At 41.9% G+C, this 17,814-nt stretch overlaps 1 protein-coding gene across 1 annotated transcript in view; it reads right to left on the reverse strand.

Annotated features, from left to right (window-relative positions):
* The window catches only part of SRMS (src-related kinase lacking C-terminal regulatory tyrosine and N-terminal myristylation sites), a 40,769-nt gene extending 23,691 nt beyond the window's left edge, over window positions 1-17,078 (reverse strand). Inside the window, exon 1 of the mRNA XM_007439006.3 lies at window positions 10,669-17,078. Within this exon, the coding sequence (XP_007439068.1) occupies window positions 10,669-11,024 (356 nt within the window). The 5' untranslated portion in view covers window positions 11,025-17,078. The remainder of the gene's footprint in view (window positions 1-10,668) is intronic.
* Window positions 17,079-17,814: the final 736 nt, after the last annotated feature.

The raw sequence follows: 17,814 nt of genomic DNA on the forward strand, positions 1-17,814 counted from the left end.
GAAGAGATCTGCTTGTGGTCCCAGAAGGTCTCCCCAATGCTGGGACCTCACACTGATGACAAGAGTGCCTAAATCAGCCAGTTGTTCAGGTTGCCAATTTTTTTTCTAGCCTCTGCTTCTGGGCCATCAATAACTCCTTGGTCTATAGATATTAGGAGATGGTCCTGCTTATCTTTGTTATGAAAAGTCCTCCCTCCCTGGTTATTTTTACAGACTGAGCTGCTGTTGACAGTCAGAAGAGCATTCTACCTTGCTGTTGCCCAGATAGAAAGTGCAAAGTGCGGGTACGCTTTCTCACCAGATGAGCCTTGCATGGCTGGAAATGAGGGCGACAACTGAATGGGAAAAACCTAACCCTTTGGCAGGCTGCACTGAGGTTCTCACAAGTGGTTTATTTGGAAAGTGTAAAAATGCACAGGGGCTGGTACTGTATTCCAATGTGCTGGCGCAGTGTTTCTCAACCTTGGCAGCTTGAAGATGTGTGGACTTCAACTCCCAGAATCCTGACTGGCTGGCTGGCTGGAGAATTCTGGGAGATGAAGTCCACACATCTTCAAGTTGCCAAGGTTGAGAAACACTGTGCAGACAGATGCTTTATATGAGCACGATTTAATGCTAGTATAGCAAGATACAATCTACTTTGTCTGACAGGTATGGTGGCTGTCTTCCCCTTGCTGAACTCCACCTCCCAGTTGCATCTGGGGGACTTCAGGTTGCTACCCCACCCCTGGTTGAGGATCCTCCCTGATGGCTCATTTTCTCAACGGAAGGAATCTTTTTAGCCTTTGGATTCACCTGAACCTTGCTCATCAGCTGAAGAAGCCATAGCTCATGGTGCATTTATTGATGAGTCGTATCTCCTACCTTTCATTCAGGAGCAAAAGGTGGTGTAGATACAGCTCTCTGTGGTTGTTGTTTTTTCCCCACCACAAGAACCCTGTAAGGTAGGCTGGACCAAGAGAGAGGGATTGGCTCAAAGTCACCCAACAGGCTACAGGGTTGAGTGAATGAGGATCTGAGTCTCCTCATTTCCAGCACCTTCATTAAACAGCTTGGCTTTGGGGCTAAAAGGAAGGAGATTAGCCCAAGTCTGGCAGGAATCTTGGTGGCAGAGGGGGATAAGAAATGGTCTCCACTCTGCTGTCTGACAGCTTTACCAGCCCTGTGCATGGTTTGTCCAAGGAATTTAGCCTTCCTGCCTATGCATATGTGGGTTCAGAGAGCTTTATTTGAATCGATTTATAAGATGTATACAACCCCCCCGACTTGTCTAGCATAACCCTGGATGGGTTACAAGCAGGCTTTGTATTGCTCCTTCCTTAGATTTTTTTTCCTTGCAAGAATCACCCCGTTAGGCCAGTTGAACAGAAGAGCAAATCAGTAAAACTGTCAAAGACAAACTATCATGGAGTGAACAGCTTGATTTGTTGCGGTTATTTATTGATTTAATTTATATCCTTCCTTTTCATTCAGGGGCTCAACACAGCGTTCCCTCCTTTTATTGTTCCCCACAACAACACTGTGAGGTAGGTTTTGATGAGAGACAGAGAGATTGGCTCAAACTCCATGGCCAAGTGGGGACTAGGACGTGGGTCTCCCTGGGGCCAGTCCAGGACCTTCACCACTTCACCACATTGGTTCTTCCTGTTGCTTTGGAGGCCACACCTTCCACAGTCCATCTTGTTGTCCCCAACTGAAATCAGTGGTTTTTGATCTGGTGGCTTCCAGATAGGTGAACTTCAGCTCCCAGGATTCTCCTCAGTGGCCATGCTGGCTGAGGAATTCTGGGAGCTGAAGTCTACACCCACCCCTGGAATTTACCTAGATGGGGAAACACTTGTTTAGATATATGTAAGTAACAAATCTGGGAAGGATTTATTAGCTAGTTGGAATAGGAAATTCTGGACAAAGTGCCTAGACCAAAAAGCAGTTTTGTATGCTTGAATATGTAGCATGTCTGGCACAGTTTCACTATCTGGATGTGAATTAAGCCTAAGGCCAAATATGTCTGTCTCTGCGCCAGTTGGTTGGCATCTGCAGTGTGAAGGAACTCCATGCAGGTTGATGGAGCTTATACACTCCTCCTTTTATTTAAGCAGACAAGTGATAACTTTGCAAACAAGCCAGGATCATAAGCCAGCTTTAACTCATGGTTTCTCATTGGCTTCCATATTCTGGCTTTTTTGAAACTGATTAATTGATTGATTAATCAATGATTAAATTAAATCATTGTCAACTCTTAGCAACCACAAAGACAGATTTTCTCCATAATGATCTGTTCCTAATCTGGTCCTTCAGGTCTTCCAACAGCCACTGTAACTGAGTCCATCCACCTTGGTGCTGGTCATCCTCTTCTCTTTCCTTCCACCTTTTCCACCATTATGGACTTCTCTAGGGAATTAGGTCTTCACATAATGTGTCTGAAGTAAGATAATCTGAGCCTGGTCATTTGTGCCTCAAGTGAGAACTCTGGATTGATTTGTTCAATGATCCATCGGTTTGTTTTCTTGGCTGTCCACAGTATTCTTTGGAGTCTTCTCCAATATCAATATTCAAAAGTGTCAATATTCTTCATGTCCTACTTTTGCTTCCATGAGTGACACAGGGAAGACCATGGCTTGCATGATTCTGATCTTTGTAGGTATAGACACACCACAACAACATCTGAATATCTCTTCCAACACATAAGGACACAAGCCTACACCTTGCATGTGTGAACAGGCTGCACAACCTGTGCTGTTCATTCATGCTTTGATGTAATAAACGGACTTTCCCATAATCTGATGCCTGCCAGATGTCTTTGGACTACTACTCCAGAATCGCCAGCCAACAAGGCCACTTATAGGCCTCTTCCACATTCCCACTGCATCCAACCCCCAGATAGGCAGAAATCATAAGGTAAAGTTTCCATGGAGGAGCACGTGACTGCTAGCGATAATTATTTTTCTTTGTGGCCATAGAGAAGTGGCTGACCCCTGACTTCCTCTGGAATGTTTTCAAAAAATCCCCAGCCTGGTATTTCCTGGTGGTTTCCATCCAAATGCCATTCTAATCCTACTGAGCGTTTTTGAGATCAGCCAAGCTGACCTAGATATTGCCACCAGCTATGATTCAACTGACCAGAATGCGAAAAATACCATCTAATCAGTGTCCTTCTCCTGAGTTACCACCGATTGTAGCACATCCACAATCCCATCACTTTGATGTGAGATGGACTGCTATATAAATATGATAGATAGATAGATAGATAGATAGATAGATAGATAGATAGATAGATAGATAGATAGATAGATCTCTTCAACCACCATTCCATACATAACAGAAAGAAAATAAATTACACATCAATTTGTGGGCATTGTCTGGTGGTTTGCAGAGAAATCAGAGAAATAGCGGGGTCCTCACGGGAGGTCCAGTTCTGCAAGAATTGCAATGGAAGACCCATCTCTTTTGTACATGTGGGGTTTCGATTGACACATCATGCTTGCCATCTGGCAGATTTTGACCTGCTTGGCAGATGCTGCCCTCTGCAAGGAAGGGCAGTGGTGTGTATAGGATACAAAAGCCTTAAATCCACTAAGGATCCCTGTCCCCTTGCAGCCATTCCTCTTTAAGCTTTTAAAAAAACCCTTGAGTTGTGAAGCTGAAATAATAGGACACTGGCAATTCGGCAACCAAATGCTTCTCTCAAGAGCTCTGGTCATAGTTGTGTGTTGCGACAGTGACTGAACTGAGTGAGATGGGAAAGCTAAACTCTAAATCAGTGATTCTCAACCTCAGCAACTTTAAGATGTGCGGACTTCAATTCCCAGAATTCCCCAGCCAGCATGGCTGGCTGGGGAATTCTGGCAGTTGAAGTCCAGACATGCTGGCTGTGGACTTCAGGAAGTTGAAGTCCAACATCTTAAAGTTGCTGAGTTGAGAAACATTGCTCTAAACTATGTATCTAGGAAGACAGAATCTTCAAAAACAGATCTCTGAGGAAGTGGGGAGTAGTATCTTGCTTGATCCCAGGCTCCAAAAATAGGGAATGATGCAAGAACGCCCACCAGTGACAGCCCAGATTCTTCTGAGGAACAATTATTCTATGGAAATTGTCCTCATCTGAGCCTATCTGCAAAGTTCTGGTTGGGAAAAAAAATATATTAAGCCATACTTTTTGATCTTCTTTACCTCATATCGAGAAGACACTGCTGATCTGTTCCTATACAAATCAGTGGCTCATCCAGCGAGAAATCGCATGAGATGTGTCATGGTTGCATAATATTAACCTATGAGCATGTCAAAGTTTCATCCCCAAGCTGTTGACCTCATGGCCCAGGGAACCTTTGGCTTGATGGTGGAAAGGTGGCTTGATGTGACTGTTTAGCATATATGTCTTGTTTGTTGCACATACGATGCATTTATTTCCTTCTTCCTTGTTATTACAAGCGACAATTAGCAAGAGAATTAACAAGCAAACTTTTCAGAGCCGAAAACAATGTTTTCGACAGCACTTCTCACCTCATAAATTCTAAGTTTGGAGGAACTTGGTCATCCGCATTCCTGTGACCTGAACGCACCTCTGAATTTCTGCATTACTTGTTCTGACTTTAAAAAATGCTGTTGATGTCAGATTTTCAATTCAAAGCAATTTATACATGTCTCTATGCGGATGAGTAAGCTGTTCCACTTCAGACTCCTGTATTCTTAATTTTCATTATGATAGTGAAGCAATGCGAGGTAAGACTGGAATGAACTGAGAAAACGTAGGGAAGAAATTGTTATTAAATTTTATTCTTTATTCTTTTTTTTTAACATGGAAATAACATTCCTGTTAGATTTCAAAAAGTCACCAGGTTTGGGGTACACCTCTCTTTCCAAATTTCCATTATGAACAAAATCCATTTACCGCTCACGTGTTTTCTCTTATTAACGGCTGGAAATAAATCTTTAGGAGCTCCAGAACTGGTATGGATTAACTGCTGGAGTGGAGGCATGTTAAGTGCCAGGGGACCTTTTGGATCCAGTGGATCCATGCACAATCCCAGTATGCCTCTTTAGGGGCCTTTTCTGAAGTTAGAGAAAAATAACCACAGGAACAAAGTTTTCCTGGGCCAGGTTTATCCTGTCCCTGATAAGAGCTATCTCTGATTTTGGAGGGGAGAATCCTTCCATACACCATAGTATTAACATCGATTAAAGGTTGATTGAAAAACAACAGGAAGCAAGATAACTAGCAGAACCAGTGGAAAAAAACATTTCCTTTAATAGAGGAAAACTCCAACATTGATGACTGCTGCAACATTTTGCTTACAATAAGGGTCCAAAGGGATCAGAATTGTGCAAGCCGTGGTATTCCCTATGATGCTCTATGGAAGCAAAAGTTGGAGTTTAAAGAATAGGATAGGAAGAGTATTGATGCCTTTGAACTTTGATGTTGGAGAAGACTCCTAAGAATACCATGAACAGCCAAGAAAACAAACAAATGGGTCATTGAACAAATCAACCCAGAGGTCTCACTTGAGGCACAAATGACCAGGCTCAAATTATCCTACTTTGGACACATTATGTGAAGACCCTGCTCTCTGGAGAAGGCTCTGATGCTGGGAAAGGTGGAAGGAAAGAGAAGAACAGGATGACCAAGGTGGATGGACTCAGTTACAGTGGCAATGGGGGCACCATTAGAAGCCCTAAAGATCAAGTTAGAGATAGATTGTCATGGAGAAAGTCTATCTATGTGGTTGCTAGGAGTCAAAAATAACTTGATGGCACATAATCAATCAATCAATCAATCAATCAATCAATCAATCAATCAGTCAGTCAGTCAGTCAAGGGACCAAAATGGAAAAGGGTCAGAGCTATGCAACAGGAGAATGGATATGGCCTTCACTTTGCAGGGCTCAAAGCTCCTGAACTTTCCTTACACAGACAGAAAAAAGGGCCTTGAATCATTGGACCAGAAAAAATATCACCATCTATACTTCTTTCTTGGGAATGAGAGACAGCTGAAAAGGCTCTGGATATGACTTTTGGTCTCCTCAGCTGATTTTTCACTGCCCTTTCTCATGCATTTTTTAGTTTGCCATTTTAGTTTGCTTTAATTGGGGTTGGGTGCCTGAAAACTGTTGAAACAAGCCAACGACAATATTTTGACCCAGTGAATCATAAACCCTTGGACATTAGTTCCACAATGTTCGATGGAATCTTAGTATAAAACTGCAACCTAAGGAATGCTTTAAAATAAAGAATCACAAGACGAGGGGCATTAGCAGGAGTTTGGGGGTAAAGAGGGTGTTTTGTGTGATCGAAGCTCACTTTTGGGGCTTCTCCGCAGATGTCACCGCTAATAGTATATGCATCATTATTTGCACAAGTAGTCCTTGAATTTATGAAGTTATTCTGTTGCCAAGCATTGCATCTGAAGATGTATATTTTTGTCTGTAATTGACAAGAATGACCCCCTCAGAAGCCGATCGCGCGTGTGCAAAGCCATCCGTGAAACTGTGATGTGTGAATTAGTCCAGCTTTTCTAGCCTTAAGATCGATGGGGCAGGCCACGCCGCTTTTACCAGTCAGTTGCTGTTCCTGCCAATGAACTTTACCCTACTTTCATCTTCATTTTATCCACACTGTTTTATTTTAAGCCACTTAAAATAACTATAATTTTTAGGGAGGAGGCCTATGGGTCCTGGGAGAAGGCTGATAAATGTTAGACCAGCTTGACAACTAGTTGAAAATAATTTCCTTTCCTTGGACATGATGGGAGGGATTGTTTCAACCCCCTTCCAAAAATAAAATAAAATAAAATAAAATAAAATAAAATAAAATAAAATAAAATAAAATAAAAACCATCGTAAAGAAAACACAGTAGGAAGGGCAGTAGATACCTCCAGGGGGTTTCAGATAGAGAATGTTGTCAATGGAGTGTTTGGAGATGAATATTTTCTTGCATCTTTCCAACCAGAGCATATCATTACTCAGCCAAACAGGTATGGGTGTCCACAAGGTATGGTCAAAAAAGTCAAGGTAACACCCACAACAGTACTATAGAAGCTCTGCCTTTTTAAATGTGTGTTTCTCACATATTGCACATTTGTGGGCACCATCTTGACTTTTTTGACCATGCCCTGCAGACCCCCCTGCTTCCAGAATAGGATCTCTGAAAGCGCATACTTTCGTATGGAAGAGAAATGTTGGAAGGAGGATAGGTGCAGATCAAAGAAGGCGAAGGCCACGGAGACTGGTAGTGGCCACAGAAGACACAGCAGATGCATTTGCAAAAGATCTAAACTTGGTCAGGGTTGACCTTAGCTAGTTTTGTGCGTGTGTGCATGCCTGTGTCTGGGGTGTAACATGTTGTGCAAGTCTGACCCATTTGGTTAATGCATGATTCAGTTTATTGTGCAAAGCCAGAAAAGGGGTTAATTCAGCAACCTGGTTAAGTGTGTCGTGGCAACACAGCCACTTCTCTGGTTTCTGCAGCACTGAACGAAACACCACAAACAACAGGTAAATAGAAACTTTCAGGTTGTCATAAAATGTCTGAACTGAACTAATCGAAGAGAAGTAGGAAGCCGTCTAGATCAGGGTGATATATGTCAAGAGGAGGCGGGTCTTCAATGGCACAATTACGGAGTTTTTTTTTTTTTAACTACCACCCCCTGTCCTATGACTGCCTTTTACCTTTTATGACTTATGTCCCACCTGTACACTATCAAAAAACCTGGATCCCACCAGGATACATGTGAGCTTTTGTATGCACTATATTAACAAGCTAGCATCTCTTGTAGGAACATCAAACTGCAACGTTTGCAGTTGCCAATCATTTTTACCGATGTAACTTAAAATAAAGAGGTTTCGTTGGGGTGGAGCAGTGTTTTCAATTAAAGCAATCGTTCCCTAAGCCAAAATCAAAACACATACCCAAATTGTGAAAGAGACCTTATGAGCACAAAAAGTTATTTTATTGTGGCTCAAACTTTTCAAAAGCTGGTAAGATCCAGCCTCTAGAAAGTGCTCCAAGAAGATTCTCAGTTCTGCATAGAGTGGTGGCTTTGTCCTTAGCAACGCCTCTCCTCGGAGAGGGGAGGAAGCCACATCCCAGATAGATTACTTCAGAGGTCCACCAGGAGTCCCACAACCCACAGCAGCAACCCACCGTGATGCCAAAACATTGACTCACATGTGGAGATGTCAGCATGCAAAGAACAGCATCTAAGTTGTGTTCTACCCAAGGTTGAGGATCACTAGTTTGCTTGGGTGCCCTTTCAGGTGGCACCGATAGAAACAAGAAGTGGTGGGCATGCCAAGGATGATGATGGGAAGGGAAGGAGCAGTTGAGTATATACAAACTAGCAGTAGCAACTGCAGGCTATTTCCTACCAAGGAACCATCCATCCATCCTTCCTTCCTTCCATGCCAATCTGATTATTGGTATGGAAGTTGATCAGGTGTAACAGCATCAGTTCCACTTTTGTATGTAGAAGGCTTCTTTTCCCCTTACTTATCCAGCTTATGGTTGGCAGGCTTGCTCCCTCTACAGCAACTGAGTTCACAAGACACACTAAGCCACAGATTCGCCCAACCCCAATCTAGCTGAGCACGTTGGGCAAACCCAGCTCATGTATCTTACTTGCAGTTCAAAGTGTTGGGTTAATTCAGTTCGCTAGGCCTCAATTATCCATTGATGAGCATGTTGTGTGAACACAGCCATTGCTAGGAACCCTGGGAATTGCAGCCCCAATACATTTAGATGGTACCCAGTCGCAGAACTTTGCTCTAAGCAAGGCACCAACACATGCTTTGAGGACTTTCTGCTTCCTGTTCAATCAACCTCTGTCATAAATGTTTCAGTATTATCTATAAAGGGAAACTTTATTGTCCAGAGTTCATGTTCAGGTATTAGAGTATTTCTGAGTATTCGATGCATAGAATCATAGACGGTAAGGGTGGGACGGAAACTTGGAGATCATCTAGTTCAATGTTTCTCAACTTTGGCAACTTTAAGATGTCTGGCCTTCAACTCCCAGAATTCATAGCTGGCTGGGGAATTCTGGGAGTTGAAGGCCAGACATCTTAAAGTTGTCAAGGTTGAGAAATCCTGATCTAATCCAATCCTCTGTTCATGCAGGATTCCAATACATTTTCTACTTTTGTACATTAAAAAAAAAAAAATGTTTACATGATTAAAAATGGCCAATGAACCAGATTCAAATCAGATCAACCCAGGCATCAACATTCCATAAACAAATCCCTAACCAGGTTAGGGATAGATCGTCCTGGAGAAAATCTATCTATTTTGTCCCTAGGAGTCAAAAACGACTGGACAGCACATAGTCAGTCAATCAAACATTCCATTCCTGATTGGACTTTCTATTCACCAAGGTTATGCTCAAGCGCTAGGCTCAGATTTTCCTGTCCATGGATGACTCAAAGTACATACCTTGACTGCACCACCTGGGATTCAACTCCCCATCTCACAGTGTTCCTATTTTCACCCATCAGATCTTGCAAAGCATGATGGGAACGAGTGTCAGAACCAGATCTGACTTTGATCTATAAGGGATGATTTATACTATATTTCCTAGTTTAGAAAAAGATGCTACTGGATGGAGCCTTCTCATAGGTTAGGCGGTGCAATGGTGCATAATTTGTACCTGGCCTCTCAGCTTTTTCAAGGAACTCACCATCTGACCTAAAACTGACATCATGCTTTCCCCAATGTGGTGCCTCTTGTTATCTTACAAACCACAAGCCCCAGAATTCTCTGCTTGGTCTTGGTCCATACTGGATAGACATTCTGGGAGTTGGAAGGTGCCAATTGTGGGGAGACTGTTTTACATAAATTATGTTCCCCAGGATTTCCCACATTTGCTTCCAGGCTGCCTTAGGAAAAATGATTAACTTCCTCTATTACTTATCCTGCCTAAAAAAATGACCCTAACTTCCTCTGATACATGTGAGGGCACTGGGCTTCCAGATCTTCATCAGCGCTTACCAATCTTAGTCCTCATTTCAGACCTATTTCCATAAATAGCCATCAAAATGCCTTGTAGTGAGGAAGTATTACCTCTCTAGTAGGGTGTGGGGAAGTAAAGAATCTAGAGAACATTTGGACAGATAGAGGAAGTAGTAAAAATCAACACAGCTTTGCCCTGATATGCCCATTGCTTAGCAAGCATTGTCTGCCTCGAATAATAATTTAGAAATCTGCTTAATTGACCCAGGGGTGCATCACTTACAAAGGAAATCAGTCAAACAATCGTAAAGAGAAAACACGCTCTCTCTTTCCCAATAGGAGCTATTTAGCACACCCACATGGACATCTGCTAATTATCTATACAATTTTGTAGCCTATTGGTGACACTCTTTTCACTTGTTGCGGCTCATCAAATTCCAGGTAAGACTCTCTAATTGCTAAGGCTACGATATCTGGGCTGCAAGCTTCAGGATAAGCACTAGATGACAGCAAAGAAATACGAAAAACTCTAACTCTTTGGACCCTTCTAGTGGTCATTTGGATGTTTTCACCCTCAAGGTTGCAGTGTAATAAGTAGCTTTGCCTGTTTGAAATGTTTCCACTACTCCCCAAACCCACCTTCCTAAATGTTACATCAGACTTCTCACTACATTTTAGAAGCTTTTTAGGACAGGGATGATAACTGACAGTTCAAAGATTTAGGTACTTACGACTGATGGCTGGCTGGCTCCTCACTGATCTTGCTGATGTAGTTAGCTGGAACGTAGCCCATGACTCTGTCTCCAGATAGGCGCCTTGCTAAGACGTATCCCCCCTCTTCTTTGAGGACATAGAGCTTGTCCCCTTTACTGACACTCAGCTCATCTGCATTCCTGGCCGTGAAGTTGTACAGCACCCCACAGAGGGAAGCTTTGTCTTCAGCAGGGTCAGGATCCAGCGTGGGATGTAGGGATCCTGGGATTGGTTCCCAGAACTCGAAAGAATGGTTATTGGAGCCTCCATTGGGCAGATACTTGTTCCAAAATGTATGAAGGAAACGCAAGTGTTTGCGGATGAAGTGGTCCATCCCTTTCTTTTGGAACTTCTCAAATGGGATTTAGCTTAGGTCTTCCAACAGGCTTCTTGGGGTAAAGAAGGAAAGGATGGTCACCTTCATAGCTTCTCTTTTCATTGCTTTTTGATCAGTTAGTCAATGCTGCCCTCACTTCTTCTCTCTCCCAGAGCCAGCAGAAGTGAAATAAGATGCTTTCCCGGTCCTTGGATACCTGAATGTGTTTGTTGGCCACTGGGAACTCCTTACTTCCAAAAGCAAGACTCGACGTTCAGGTGTAACTAGTTTGCTGCGGGCTGAGCTCATAAGTTTAGGCTTGCCACCACATCCGTCTCAGCTGGATGTTTGTTTATTACCAAATCTGCCCACGTCTTGGGCTGCGCCCTAAATTAGCACTCATTTCCACATTGTTGCTTACAGAGCCTATCAAGTCACTTTTTGTGGCCATGGAAAAGTCCACTCTTGATAATGCGTCGTTTACAATGCTTTTAAAACATTCTTGCAAAATAACACAGAAGGATCTATTCATATCATCCTTCCACCCACTACCAACATCTGGGAAATAGCAATCAGGAGCTTCTTTCTTGCCTTTTCACCAATTCCACCGGCTCTGATTTTTAATCCCGTGTTTATGCACATTAGCAGTGGCTCTTAGAAGCCCACCACTGCACCAGTTAATACGCTAGATCAGTGTTTCTCATTCTCAGCAACTTTAAGATGTGTGGACTTCAACTCCCAGAATTCCCCAGCCAGCATGGCTGGCTGGGGGGTTCTGGGAGTTGAAGTCCACATCCCTTAAAGTTGTTGAGATTGAGAAACACTGTGCTAGATTGTCAAATTGGTAATGCATCCGAATCTCAAGCAAAGTATACCAATTATGTCTATACTATTGCTGGTTGCTCTCATGATTGTAATCTCTCTGCTTTGTGGGCAATTGCAAAACTTGCCTACCATCTCTTTTCTCCACCTGCATAATGTTACGTTCTCAAGTGATGAAAACCTTTGGTTCAGAAAAACTTGCAAGCAATCCCCCCCCCCGCTCTTTTGCATTTGGCAGCAATATGGTCTTTGGAGAACTGTGTCCTCTAATACTACTACAGTATTACTATTACTACTAATATTTTTCAGCTTCCCCTTTTGCACTGGAATTGTCTCAGAGAGCTGGTTTTTACATCAGTCTGTTGTACTTGGTATAGGTAATCAGATAGAGACTTCCTTCTTGAAGGGTGTATATAGGTATGATCTCTCTGCTCTTTAAATTACATGTTACTATAGCCTAACCAATTCTTGCCTGCTGCTTAAAAAAAAGTCCCCTGAGCAGTGCAATATTATACATGTTCACTCAGAAGTAACTCACATGGTGCTGTTGAAATATTTTCCTTATATGTTTACAATAAATTTAAATTAAGAAATGAAAAATGATTGTATAGGCAGTAGTAATGCCATTTTATAAAGGCTGTCTCCTGCCATTATAAACAAATAAGTACATCATGTAGCAAAACCCATGTAAAGGAAGACATATATCTTATGCATAGAAAAACATCTGTAGGAAAGATAAAATACCAATTTAAGGAGATATCTGTTTAACTCCAAGATAAGGAGACCTCTGTTTTAACTATAAATAAGGAAGCATCTGTTCTAACTCTAGATGAGGAAACAGTTGTTTGTAATAAGCTAACGCATTCCATTGATAATGATTGGCTAAATCTTTAAACTAATATATATATTACATGTTACTACAGCCTAACCAATTCTTGCCTGCTGCTTAAGAAAAAGTCTCCTTAGCAGTGCAATATTATACAGGTTCACTCAGAATATATATACATAGAAAGAAAGAAAGAAAGAAAGAAAGAAAGAAAGAAAGAAAGAAAGAAAGAAAGAAAGAGAGAGAGAGAGAGAGAGAGAGAGATGGAGGAGCAGTCCTTTGTACCTGCCACCCAAAGTTACTTGACAACCTTGGCTTGAATAAATACATTTTTTTCTTTGACCTCCACTGATTGTCTAGTGTGTTTTATTGGATTCCTGGCTTGGCACAAACCGTGGGAAAAGAAGGTCCTTTTGATCCTTCTAACAGTGCTAATAGGAGTTACATCTTATTAAGGTCTAGGTCACCTTTTTCTAAAGAGTGCCCTTTAGAGACATTGTGACTAGAACACCCAAGAATCCCAGCCCATCTGAAGGGCAGAACTTTGACCATACTCAACATCAGTTGCAAAAGGTTTATTTGGTGGTGTCATCTTAGCTCAGTTTCCAGAAAAGGAAGAAGCATTGGGGAGGCCTCCCAATCAGAACAGTGACCTCTTGCCAGAGCTCCATCTCTACTTTGAAAAATCTGGGGGCGAAATCTTTGGAGACAGTGGCAATAAATAGCTAAATAATAAATAAATGGCACTATAATTATTCCTTGCTGACAAAAAAAAAAAAACCCAACCCCCCCCCCCCAAAACAGGTGAGACGTAGCAGGCTGCAGCTGTTCTCCTCTTGGCTAGGAACTGGCATGACCAACAGAACACAGGCTGGGGGGGCCTGTTTTTTTTCTGGCAAGCAAGCCATAAGATGTGCTTTTGTGCAATGATGTCCCATCCTGCAGCAGTGTTACAACACAGGCCGCAAAGGAGGGTTTTGTGCAGTGACATCTCGGGGGGGGGCAGGGGGCTTCCCTAGCTTGTTCGGGTTTGCTCTGGACACATCTGGGCCCAGACTGCTTGTTAGTCCACCTATTCCTGTACATTGTCATCCTTTTACAACTTCTGCCATGGTTGCGTTTCACATCCGCAACCCATTTTCCTCTGTGGCAGGATCCATATTCAGGCCGTTGGTGTTGCAATCAGCCCCTGCTTTTCTGCAGTCTGAGAAGGACCGAATATGTATTTATTCTCCCAGACTTTTTCATGCTCCTCTTTTAACTGTTGTATTTTATGCCTGTTATTCTTAATGCTGATGAATGGATGTTTTTACTATATATTGGAATCTGCCCAGAGAAATCAGAATGACGGGACATGAATTTTCTAAGAAATAATAAATCTGACACAAAGAAGTAACATTTATGTCAGGATAGTATATGTAGCGTACAAACTCAATCAGAGAGATATATCTAAGGTAGACACACAGAGGCGTATATCTTTTGTTTTTTAAATATATATATATATATTTATTTATTTATTTATTTATTTATTTCTGACAATGTTAAAATCTGGGATTTTAAGCTTTGATTGCCTCCCTCTTCAGCCTCAGAGCAACTATGGTATTTAAACAGAAAATTCAGACTGAAGGAAACAAAATGAAAAACTTTATTGCGGTCATTAACCAACACAGACTGAAGGAAAATAAAAAGAAAGGAGCAGGATTATCTGTAGGGGGTGGTCAAAAAAGTCAAGATGGTGGTCACAATAGTACAATGGAAGCCCCACCTGTTTCTATGTACAATACGTGCATTGCACATAACACAACATATATGCATGTGTGGCATATAAAAAACAGACAGAGCTTCCATTGAACTACCGTGACCACCATCTTGACTTTTTTGACCACACTCTGCAGGCCTCCCTGCAAAGCACGATGCGACTGTGTTTATAAGCCAAAGAGGTTCACACATTCAGCAGTGGTGTCTGCATATTATGCACAAGGCCCACATTTGGAGCATGGTTTTTCTTTATACCAAATTTGGAAACATCGAGGGGGTCTGCAGGGTCTGTGTGTGTGTATAAAAACTCCAGATGGCAGTTGTGACTATGCAATCAAGGCTAACATTTTAATTTTTTAATCTCCCCTTTTGCGGTCAACCCTGATGTTCAGCCCTTTTCAGTTCCAAATATTTAGCATAAAGAGGGGGAAAAAACACACATGTGGATTTTGTGTGTAATGTGTGCAAAGAGAGATCCAAGATGTTTGGTTCATATTGTTCTTCAGAGGAATGAGAAGAGAAATTTGGAGCACTCTTTTTAGAGCAAAGTTTGCACTGGATATTGAATGATGCCCCGAGGTGAACTTCTTTCCAGAAGATACGTGAGGCCAGGGCAGAGATGGGAGCTAGGTCTGAACAGAAACTGAATTTGATTTAATTATATCCAAAATAATTTAATAAAATTAATATAATTACGCCCATATACAATTAGTTACTCCCTGTGTATTTAGTAATTTCTCCTTACATAGGACTACTGCATCTGGGCTGCAAAAATGAGAGGCCTGTTAGAGGGAGACAAACAGTTATAGAAAAATCTAACTGTTGCCATCCAGTGGTTATTTGGGGTGTGGCAGCCTGCATCTGGTAGAATTAGAATTCAGTGGCATCTTTTGGAGGGCTTTGGGGCCACACCTAAGACTATGGGTCTTTGCAGCTTAAAACCTGGTGTTGTGCATCCTTTCTAGACCCAAAGGAGAAGTCATTACAGTAACTGGGATTTCAGTTGTTCTCGAATAGACTGAATAAATGCATGTTCCATTTAGAACGGAGGTCACATTTTTGTATACAGAAAACATGCAATCCATTGATCTTTGGATGGGAATCTCATGTCAGAGCAGGTAGGTATTGTCCTGGAAATCAGCTGTGCCCACATGCTATCCTATCACCTGGCATTTAACCCTATCCAGTGCAACGGACCTAGGATGCACGGTGAAAGCTTATTCTCACAACATATGAAACCAGGTCAATGACAAATGTATTTGCTCGACATCCTATATTTGTTGGAATTTGTGCATGCGTGTTTGTGTGTGTGGCTTAGCGTATTGTGGCTCAGCATATTGTGCGAACCCAGAAAAATGGGTTCCTTCGCTAGCAAGGTTAAGTGTCTTGTCTGAATGCAGCCTGAGTGTTCTTGAGCTAAAGGAGGACAATGTAATCAAATGTAATCTGATTCCCTAAGGAAGTCCAGACATAGAAAAGAGGAAATTTCTGCAAAATGAGAGATAGCTTTCAAGAGAATATCAAGAAAATCAAGTCCCTCCAGGGGAAAACAGGGGCAGCCTTAGGAGGATCAAAAAAGTCAAGATGGCAGCCATGATTGTGTGATCGAAACCCTGCCCCTTTTAAGGCGTGTTGTATGGGCAGGACATTAAAAAGGGGTGAAGCCTTGATCCCATGGTTGCAGTGGCCATCTTGACTTTTTTGACCTCTGTGGTTGCTCTGGGTGGGGAGCAGGTGACTCTTGAAAGAGAAGGCATGGACCATTGGAAAGGTTCAGTTAAGACCAGCATGTCATTGACACTTCCGGTGAGCACCAAGGCGAGCTGATGTCCCGCTCATCAGCAGGACAGCATTTGGGAGGGGAATCACAGCTGGATGCTGGATATGGACTGGCAAAATTTCTCTGGAAGAATGAGAAATCATTGAGATTATCCACATGGCTCTGGACAGCCGCTACTCATGAGTAGACCACAGAAACTGGTCTAGGGGAGCGGCTGGGAGTTGGGATTTCATCAAGCTCACGCTCGCAAAGCAGCCTTTCATGGATATTAAGCTCGCGCAAGCCTCATTTCTTAATCACTTTTTTGGAATATTAACTTTTTTTGTTTATTGGGGAGATTAAGACCCCAGACCCAGCAAGGTTTTACTGTATTCTTCAAGTGAGTTTCTTCCTCCTGAGAGGACGATGGTGTAAATTCGATTTTAAAAGTTTTGAAAATCTATGATTTTTTTGGATTATGCAGCAAAAGGGTGCTTAGTATATGAATTCTGGAAAGTTAACCATGGATTAACGGGCTGGAGGGATTTGGAATTACAGCTTTGAATGAATTAGAAGATATTTTCTCAGGAGAAAATGGTGACTGTTTTGGCTTTTTTTATGTTAAGGAGACCTTGGAGGTTGGACACTAGAAGAAGCAAGGGGACAAAGAATATGGAGCAGAAATCCATATGCGAACTTTAAGCTTCTTAATAGAATGGATAAATTGCTTGATAAGATGGACAGAGCATGTTGTAATGAAGGTATAGAACAAGAACAAATCGCAATGGATGGCTATGAAATTACTTGGAAGCGGGACTTAAATGTAACACAAATGGATCTGATGGATGACTTATTCCCTAAAGCAGGGTTCCTCAACCTTGGCAACTTTAAGATGGGTGGACTTCAACTCCCAGAATTCCCCAGCCAGCAAGGCTGGCTGGGGAATTCTGGGAGTTGAAGTCCACCCGTCTTAAAGTTGCCAAGGTTGAGGAACCCTGCCCTAAAGGACATGTACAGATATCAAACCAGGAAATTGGTTTGGATAATTTTTTCCTACTGGATATACAAAAGAGCTCTGTTAAGGTTTTGAAGGACTTTATTACAAGTGAAAAGCAAAAGGATAAATTCTACTTATCGGATATACAAAAGAAACTTGTTAGAGCTCTGAAAGATTTTTGCCTTGAAACCCAAGACGACCAGCAAACGATCTCTGGGTCTCTCTTTGAAGGGATTAAAGAATATTTTTAAAAACTCTGGGAAGGAATACAAGGTTGGTTTGTTCTATCAGGGCTAAAAGAGGAAAATAGTTATATCTGGTTGCCCTTGTTGGACTTTTGCTGACAAAGGATGGACAAAACATTTGGATTCTGTTTTGTTACTTAAGAGATGAGCTATGGGGAGAAGTGAGATCATGTCGTATTTAGAGATGTTGATAGGCTATTAAAATTACTTGCTGGGATAAAGGGGGAGGTTATTCTTTTTTTTCCCCCTTTTCTTTCTTTTTTTCTTTTCCACACCCCTCCTTGTTTTTTTCTTTTGTATTTTCTGTTCATATTTTCGGTATTTTGTATTAGCTTTTATTCTTTTCATTTATAATTCTTAATAGAATTGGTTTTTAAAACAAGGCCAACACCTCATTAGCC

This window comes from Python bivittatus, unplaced genomic scaffold (genome assembly GCF_059951505.1).
Source record: "Python bivittatus isolate LINGU-HERP-01145 unplaced genomic scaffold, Pbiv_v1 ctg000700_np1212, whole genome shotgun sequence".
Taxonomy (NCBI): domain Eukaryota; kingdom Metazoa; phylum Chordata; class Lepidosauria; order Squamata; family Pythonidae; genus Python; species Python bivittatus.